Genomic DNA, 9512 nt, shown 5'->3' on the forward strand with positions numbered 1-9512 from the left:
CTATTTGATATTACATGCATACCTGATTTATAAATTTAAATAAGATTTTGATTCATGGAATTTAACATTTTTTTTCTTTATATTTTTTTTTTCTCAAAAAAGTTTTTATTAGTTACAAGCATTTCCTTTTTAGTCTTTATAATTAAAATTTATTAAATCTTTGTTAAGTTCAACACGCCAAGTCATCAAAGTCACATGAGTAATAATATCACTATAATGTCATGTCATTATTATAGTAGAGGGAATAAAAATAAATAAAAAATTACATAGACAAAAAAAAAAGAGAAGAAAAAGTTTATACTGACTAAAAATAATTTACAGGAATAAAAAAATGAAAAAAATTATAAAGTAAAAGAAAAGTGACAAATTTGAAGGCAAAAAAAAATTAAACCTTAAATATATAATTTTTAATAAAAAATTAATATAAAATAAAAATCTTAAATAGCAAAAAAAATTATATTTGTTAGGAATCATACATTTTCTCAACCTTCTTTATTTTTCCTTGTTCGTCCCTTTGCCACTTACAAATTACATAAACACTTTAAACACTCACTCACAATCTATTACTCTTTCTCCCTAACACACTCATCTCAACAAAATAATACACTCTAGGCACCAATTTAGGCTTTTTGAAAAATAAATAATATACAATCTATGCACAAAGTGTTTTTTTTTTTTGTCTCCAAGAGGGAAGGAATAAAGTGAGTGATCTTAGTCATGAGCAACAAGAAAAAAAAGTAAAGATTGAAAAAATCATCATTATTAACAATCTTTTTTATTATTCAAGATTTTTTTATGGCTTATTATCTTCCATGCCTGCAAATTTGTCCCTTTTTTCTTTTGATAAGAACATTTTTTTTAATTTTCATCCCAATAAATCCTTTTTATTCACTTTTAGTCCCTCTATATTATTCTCTTATTTTTTTATTTTTAGTCCCTGTATTTTTTTTTCATTTTTAGTCTCAGTGAAATGACAAGGCCCACATTACCCTATATATTGATGAAATTGTCAACTTAGTGACTCAGTCATTGAAAATGACGGGGATGGTGAAAATTGCTTAACTGGCTAAATGTGTGGATATTTAAATCAATCACAAAAATCATCCAAATAAACAGGGCATCATAAACAATAAAATGAAGACATCCTCCTTTGTAAAGTAAACAAATATACGAGTAGCATAATATTAATTTCTTTTTATATTAAACAAAAAATAGTGGTGAAAATAAATAATATGTAACCCAAAAAAACATAATATTATCATTCTAATTAAATCATAAAATGTACAGTAAAAGAATCTCTTGTATATCCGTTCATAGACAAAACTATTCTCGTGAATATTTGTTCTCACTTTGATCGATTGACAAGACTTATCCTTGGTTTTCTCCGGGACTCCAGAATTTTCTCCTTCAATTTTGTCAGTGCTGCCAACAATGGAACATGACAGAGACTTAATGAAACATCTAATGTAAATCCAAAACAGCATAACGTAAACCAACATCAAGAAGCGTTGAGCTCATCCACAAGTATAATGGAACCATGAAACCAAGTCTATGAAACATTCAATGTAACTTCAAAACAGCAAAAAGGAAAAGAAAATCAAGCATTAAGATCGTCCCAGATACATGCACAATATAGAGATTTTCTCGTGAATAAAAAAAATATACAGATTTTCTCAACGAACAAAAGTAATATTTTATATTCATTCCCCATGGAGGAATCAAAAACGATTTTAGAAGATCTCCAGAGACGTTAGAAGATATTTACCTGATTGGTAGGTACTATGAAGCGCTTCAATCAAACTGGATGGAACAGTATACTCAAGACAATCACTAGCCTCAGCCTTTTTCATCAACTTCTTAAATCCTCCAACCTGGAATGGGACAAGAGTTGACAAGAATTTAAGATGCATGATTTAGGTTCAAAGGTTAAAATAAAACATAGGAAAACAAGAATATTCATACTCTAGTATTGATAAATTAAATTAGTCAGTCAGAGGGATGAGAGAGCATCAACAAAATCCTAATGGTCATTGACTACACTCAACTATAGAAACAATAGAATGATAATTATTCAAGCCAAAACAGAAAGTACTGATATAGCGGGATGGCTGCTATTTTGACCTTTTATTATTACTTTTATTATTTAATGTATTTGTTAAGAACCAAGAATTGAAATGAGAAAAAGATCCCCCTCTCTCCTATTCTTCTTCCCCTATTTATATCTAATAAACCCCAACTATCTAACTAACCCCTTAACTAATCAATATCCTGACTGTAGTAACTAACTTATTAATAGTCTAACTATGTTAATCAACTTTCCCTTATCCCTATATCCTAACAATACACCCCTCAATCACTCTTGTCCTCAAGGTTGGAATTTGAAAACTGGAATTGTACTGAAACTTCCTCAAGTTTTCTCTAATTGCTGGAAGACAACTGCACCCCTTGTAGCTTTAACTGGGAACGACCCACTGTCCCTGCATGGAAATTGAGGTCCGACGGCTTCGGTGGTGGGAGGGACAAAGGTGGACTCCATATAACTTTAATCATCATGACTGCGTCAGTACATACCTTTTGCTTTAGCTCCATTGCTGAGCTGTCAACCATAGATGCAACAAAGTTTAATGGTAAAAGCTCACCCAACAAGTTGACATTCCAAGATTCAAACATCATTGATGTTCCAACCACCTCCATGATCCAATTTGGTCCAACAATGATTTAAAGAAAAGAAAGCTAAACTAGACTCAAATAGAGGTCCAAAACTAAAAAAAAAAGTGTTTGCCCCATGGCCCAAATGACACAACCCTAAGCCTAACTTTTTCTGTTGTTCAAAGATGGGAGATGGAGCTAGGGAGTTAAGTAACTGTGGCAACAGAAAAGTTTCAGGGGATGTCTCAAGTCACAATCACAACACATGGGAGTTATACAATAGCACCCTGACTCCCGGTATTCCAGCTGGGAAAGCATCTGTGACACTGAACTACACCGCTACGGAGGGCACCCATTGCGGTGAGGGGCCGCTCGCCACAGCCCTATATTGTGCTATTCTCATCCCTGCTAGTTAGTAGTCATTACAAACTCATTGTAGCTTCTTTCTTTGGCTCAAATGCATAAGCTGGATCTGCACAAACAATGAACATGAGTGAGACAAGGACTTCATACCTCATCTTTTGACATCAATGTGAAGCAACGCCCAGTCTGGCCAGCTCTTGCAGTTCTACCAGCTCGATGAACATACGTCTTTGTGTATTTGGGCATGTCATAATTAATGACATTTCTTACCCCTTCAACATCCATTCCACGAGTCATTGCATCAGAAGATACAAGCACTTGAAACTCCCCTCTCCGAAATTCACCCACTGTCTTGCTGCAAAAAGTAACATTTTTTGTCAAAACCCCAGCATATATAGTTTTCAATACATTTGGGATACCAGTCATTTTTATTTCAAAGTTTTTTAATACAAGTTTTTTCAAACATAAAATAAGCTAATCTAGTCTAAACTTTAAACACGCTACTCATCCAAAGATGAAAAAGTTCTTTCAGAACAAGTTTTGCATAATGTCAAGTCTACAAGGAGAGAGCATTCAGCACAGTTTAAAACATTTACTATTTGTTAAGAGTGAATCAAAACGTACCTTCTTACCCGTTGATGTTTTAGACCAGAAAACTCCTTGATACCAATTTTCAGATCACCAAAACAATTTAGCAATTTGCAGAGATGATGTGTTGATTCCACAGATCTTGTAAAAACTATGCATTTTTCTTCTCCTAGGGATTTCAAAAGGGCAACCAAATACAAGGGTTTGACCTTTCTTTCACAGATCTACAAAACAATAAAATTATAAATAGAACAGCATAAGGGAACTTTTTTGGAAGAAACTATAAAATTTCAAATTAATGAAGAATTAAATAAAACTAGCTAGCTATATAATAACATGACAAATTTAAGGTGAAAAAGGTTCAAAATCATATCCCAATCACACCCTCTGTAAATTAAAAGAAACAAAAACCCTGTCAGTGTCATATACCAGTTTGTAACATTCCAAATATTCTGGGAGCCGATAACGCATTTTCCCAGCACTCAGGAATAAAGGGTGATGCAAATTAAGTTGAGCAAGTCTTCCTGGGTCCCGAGTTAACGTAGCAGATAAAACTATCTTTGCCAGCCTAGACTGAGTTAATTTAAGCACAGTAGGTAACCAGGACTGGTAGTCCTCACGTAGCAATCGATCTGCTTCGTCAACCACGAGATAACGAAGATGCTTCAATGACAACTTGTTGACATGGTCCACTAGCCTTCCAGGGGTCGCTACCAATATGTCGACCTTGCTTTGGAACCACAACGGAGACAAAAACCCAGGATCTGGACCATCGTCTTCTCCAGGTAGATAAATGAGGCTAGAAAGCTCGTGACGAAGCGAAGATTGACCAGCAGCCAAGCCAATACGGAGACCCAGCGGCGATGCAAGGGCGTCGAAGATGCGCTTAACCTGCAAAGCAAGGTCGCGGGTGGGAACTACAACCAAAGCACGGAGGCGGCCACCGGGGTTGGTGAACAAGTTTTGAACGATGGGAAGAGCATAGGCCAAGGTTTTGCCACTTCCGGTGGGCGAGTTTATGCAAAGGTCTCGCTCAAAGTCACCCGGTCCAACCGTTTCTTGCCAAAGTGCGACCTGAACAGGGAACAGCTTGGAAATTCCCATGTTCTCCTCCAGTACCGACTGTAACCTAGTTGTGAAGTGGAACTAATCAATTTGAGTTGAGATAGCGAAATTGAAATTAATGGGTGGAGGAGTACCTGCGTTTCATCAAAGGAACACTACAGACGGGGAGTTCTGGACAGCGAGTGATGTCGACAGGGTGACGCATCCATGGCAGAACCGCGTGTATATGAATAAGGCATGCCTGTTGTTAGTATCATAGCATCTTATTATTACTAATGAACAACTTATTAGCTGAAATACCAAACTTCTATGTGACCAACGACATATCTAAGACTACAACCTTAACAAATAACAAAAATATTAACTAAAATAAAATACAGCTCTATTTGTAGTTTATGGTCTACAATCTACGGTCAATACCAAAATCCCACTCCAACAATATCAAAGAGTCAAAGAGCAATAAATCATTCCAATAAGCCAAAAAGTATTGCATTTGAACACTTCAATTAAACCTTACAAAAACTCGAACCCTAATACTCAAGTTTTCAAGTCACACAAAGCATACACATCTAAAAACATAATATATATACCAAAAAAAAAAAAATCAAATTACTTTGTGACATGATCATGAAATGCTTATCTTACTTGCTCATCATGAGAAAACTTGCAGCTAGCTCCCCGAGTGCATTCACCTCTTTGGAAAGCACGGCAAACGCCACGTGCCTCCCTCTTCAGCCGCTCTGTCTCTTCATCCTCCTCCTCCTTCTTCTTATACTTATCAACATGGTCCACCTTAATAATTCTCCCCAAAACCTGTGCCCCGTTCAAATTATCTGAGCCACAAAAAACAAACATCAAAACGCAATTCAACAAATGCATCCACAAACACACAAAAAAAAAACCATTAAAAAAAGAACACATAATAAAATCATAGAACAGGAACTCACCCACAGCAAGATCCGCGCTCCTCTGATCCTCATACGCAAGGAACGCAAAATCCTTGGATTTTCCGGTACCTTTGTCCCTAACTAGGTTAACATCAACAACCTCTCCGTATCTGAGTAATAAAAAAAAACATATACTTCAGATTTTTAAAAAAAAAATGTTAAAAATAAAATAAAAGCAAAAAGAGTTGATGAATTGAATTGAAATGGAAGAGGAAAGAGTTGTTATACTGAGCAAAAACGGGGAGGAGGTCACCCTCGGTGAGATCGAAGGGGATGCCACCGACGAAGATGTAAGCGGAATCCTTGTACTTGGTGTGCCAGGAGGCATGGTCGCCGATGCTGAGTGCAGCTTCTCTGGCATTGATGTTCTGAGTGCGCTTCACTAGTGTTGGCGGGTTCATCTCTATCTGCTCAACACCAACCCTGTCAGGGAAATTGGGGAATGTGAAATGGTTAGGGCAAACAAGGTTTTTGACTCAAATCAAAATTAGCAAGTGTACACTAGTACACTACATTGCACATACCTTGTCACTTAATTAATATTTCATTTTTTTTTGTTGCATTTTTTCGACTACAATTTATCCTAAATTATAAATAAGATTAGTCTCTAAATATTTGTTGACTTTTAAAATAATTATTTTAAAATTATTCAAATATAATTTATGATTGAAAATAATGTAAAATTGTATATTATAAGTGGATGGACATTCAACTCAATTTACTGACATACCTTTATTCAAATTTAGAGTAAATAATTAATAATATATTAAAAATCCAAAATAATACAAAATATTTAATGCTATAAATTATAAAATATGAATTTAACAGGCGTGCAAAATATGATACACTAAACTAAACTAGTAATGTCAGCTGCAAGCATGGCACACCCTCCCTCCTTTTTTTCTGCCTCAGGCTGCCACACTGTACACCAGACTGCAGATTTCTGCTGTCAATTTCACATTATTTGAAGAGAAAGTCCCTGAGCTAGCTGATGCATGTGAAGATCTTGAAAGCAGACGCAACTTTAAAGGTATGGAAAGTGAAAAGCTGAAAGGAAGAGTTAAGAAGTTGGAAGGTGAAAATGGGAGACTACGCTGTCAGTTGGCTGCTTATGTCCCTGCTGTTAGTGGTTTGAATGATAGTATAACAGCCTTCGAGATGAAGTCACTTGGACAGGTAAATCCTCATAACTACAAAGTATTAAAGGTAATTTACATCATATATTCAAGTGGGAACCAGCCACTATTGCATATTTTATATTGATGTAATTTGTTTAATTTAAATCTTTGTTTCCAGGACAAAGATTTGGCGGATCACAAATATGCTGAAGGTGGTCCACAAAGAGCTGAAAATGAGAATGGTATGGCAACAGATGCACTTCCAGACTTCCAACACTTGCAGAAAAGGATCAGTGCAATTGAAATGGCTGTTAAACAGATGAATGAAAGTTTCAAAACTAAGTATGAAATGAGAGAGATTGAAGGATTAAAATCTGGAATCAGCCGGCACCACCGAAATATTCAGGCAATCAACTATGTTATGGAGATGGATGAAGCAAAGGAGCAGCATCGAGGTGAACCTTGTGGTGAACAGAAGGCAAAAAAATCAGTGTAAGATGTCCCTGTAGCAGAAATTGAAGTTCTGCCAAAAGACATCGTGTTAGTGCTTTGTGTTTTGTATCATTTCACATGCGATCAATCTAGCTGTCTTTTCCTATCTAAATCTTGTAATTGCAACAGAATTTTTATCCTTTCTGGTACTTCCCTCCAATGCCCACCTTTTTAATATTATTTTCCTTATCTATTCTTAGTGTCATTTTGGGAATGTTGACCTCTATCTTGGAGCAATTTCTTTTCATACACTTTTTATTGTTTTTGAAAGAATAAAGGGGCTAATATTTTATGATAGTATGCAGTTATTTAGTGCATTTGGTTGGAGTGAAATTCCTGTATTTTGGGTTAGGATTTTGTGCATGGTCTCTTGGTGCACAGTTCATGATTTTTAAACATATCTTCCATTGTTGATATGCTAAGAGATTAGGCAGCTTTATTAAATGTTTTAGCCAGAATAATTGGTATTATAAATTGGGTTCAGGATACGTGAACATTTTGGGTTTTGGCTTGTATATGTTTCTTTGTGCTGCGATTCTGGTTTTGTGTAGTATCAGAGCTAAAAAATAGTACTTGTATAACAAGTTATGGTTTGAGACTATATAATAAGTTAAAAAAATAAAAAGTAGTATAGAAAATCAATCAAGTACTTGTATAAGAAAATGCAGGTAGGCAAACATGTACCTATGATTTTTGGATCACACTAGGATTTGTTTTACCTTTAAATTTGTTTTGGCACTCTATTCAGAAAAGTTTCAATCACAGTGCAGAAAAAAAAATGTCCAAAGAGAAGCATACTGCCATGTTCAAACTTCATCTAACAAAGTATGCAACAGGAACAGTAGCTAAAGTCTGTTGAGGTATTAAAAATATCAAGATATGCTATTTTTAACAAATTTGACTCATTAGCTTTTTGCTCTCATCCACGGCAACCTTGATGTCCCCAATTTCTTTGTCTACAATGACAGCAATAAAATTTTAAAATTTCACGCAAACTATCCAAATTTTCTCTCATTATATCTCCTAATGAGTTATACTTTGATAACCTCAATATTTGTGTAATTATAGAGTTTTATCTTAAAGAGATTTATGAAGTATTGGTAGGAAACAGACAAAAATAAGAAACAACAATCCAAAGAAAGCAACAAGGACCCCAAAAGAGAAAGACCATACACACACACTGCAGAGAAATAGAAGAAAGAATAAAAAGGCGTATGCTAATGCTACATAATTGAGTTGAAGAAAGACTTGGATTTGACCTATCTTTAGCTAAGAGAGAAAAGAAAGCACAGAAGACACACACACCAGCTTTCCTTATTCATCCACCTTGTGTTTCAAACACCATTTTAAGAAACATTCATATTTAGTATATAGGGTTAAAGACAGCACTCTTGAACTGCTATCTAATTCCTCCTCTTCTGCTACCCATCCAACTTTATCCTCTCCAAACACTACTTTTCCCTCTACACAATCTCCTTCATCTTCACCATCCAGACCAACAAATATATACAACAAAAAATTGTATTTTTATTAATTAATAGTATTAATATATTAATATAAAAGCATAAACATGCGGTTCAAAATAAGAACGCGCGGTACCTTTAAATCCCAGATGACTAAGGGTTTGGTTAGCAGATATTGAAGCCGCAAGCAAGCTGTGCCCTTCGTCCGTGTGTTGAAAATCGATAAAGGCAAAATAAAAGCCCCTAGCTACCACCGAAGCAAATATAGAAGAAGAACGACATATATAATACACATTTTCAAGCAATCAACACTAGGACATGGGTACTTACCAGTTCCTACGATTGAACTCTGGGTGAAGACCAAATGGAACGCTGGGTCACAGAGTTGTCTTCGAAGACGGAGGAAATCGATCAACAGTGGAAAGGGACGGCTCTAGGTAGTATCCAAATGGAATCCCTAAAATTATTATTTCAATGTAACACACGCATATCTAGTAAGATAACTTTTTATGTAAGAGTGGAGATAATTTTTTATTTAAGGGTGAGATAAGGAGATACAATCATATATAAATAATTAAAATTTAATGACATAAAATAAGACTACTTAAAAAAAATGTTATGTGACTAATGAAAAAATTCAGATTAATTACATATTTTAATATTAATAATTCTTTTCAGATTTAATAGTCAATTTTTGTTTTTAATCATAAAAGAAAACCCTTCCTTTAAATGCATTTCCTATACTTGTGTGTCTCAAGGATAAAGGAGAAAACTGTCTTTCTATTCTTCAACTAGGAATTCTCAAATATGTGTCAAATGGTTAATGA

The 9512-nt window shown here is 34.9% G+C and overlaps 1 protein-coding gene across 4 annotated transcripts; it reads right to left on the minus strand.

Annotated features, from left to right (window-relative positions):
• Positions 1-1125: 1125 nt before the first annotated feature.
• Positions 1126-9173, minus strand: LOC114422587 (DEAD-box ATP-dependent RNA helicase 1-like). Of its 4 annotated transcripts, none has more exons than XM_028389020.1 (11): positions 9016-9173; positions 8822-8928; positions 5841-6035; positions 5613-5722; positions 5311-5498; positions 4800-4906; positions 4030-4729; positions 3637-3824; positions 3163-3367; positions 1766-1871; positions 1126-1422 (listed from the first exon to the last, which is right to left on the minus strand). In XM_028389020.1, exons 3-11 carry the CDS (start codon positions 6011-6013, stop codon positions 1346-1348), a joined length of 1854 nt encoding a protein of 617 aa, XP_028244821.1. In that variant the 5' UTR covers positions 6014-6035; positions 8822-8928; positions 9016-9173; the 3' UTR covers positions 1126-1345. The 4 variants fall into 4 exon arrangements, with proteins under 4 accessions (XP_028244821.1, XP_028244819.1, XP_028244822.1 ...); XM_028389018.1 differs by having other exon boundaries at positions 8822-8932; XM_028389021.1 differs by lacking the exon at positions 8822-8928.
• Positions 9174-9512: the final 339 nt, after the last annotated feature.

The sequence above is a fragment of the Glycine soja genome, chromosome 8, assembly GCF_004193775.1.
Source record: "Glycine soja cultivar W05 chromosome 8, ASM419377v2, whole genome shotgun sequence".
In the NCBI taxonomy this organism is placed as follows: domain Eukaryota; kingdom Viridiplantae; phylum Streptophyta; class Magnoliopsida; order Fabales; family Fabaceae; genus Glycine; species Glycine soja.

What these genes read in the sequence shown, in the direction of transcription:
- LOC114422587 (XM_028389021.1), bottom strand. Translation starts at nt 6,013, where the DNA reads ATGAACCCGCCAACACTAGTGAAGCGCACTCAGAACATCAATGCCAGA. An exon ending in AGTTTTCTCATGATGAGCAA is followed by an intron (nt 4,907 to 5,310) that starts GTAAGATAAGCA and finishes TACTAACAACAG; the next exon opens with GCATGCCTTATTCATATACA. An exon ending in ATTTGGAATGTTACAAACTG is followed by an intron (nt 3,825 to 4,029) that starts GTATATGACACT and finishes ATTGTTTTGTAG; the next exon opens with ATCTGTGAAAGAAAGGTCAA.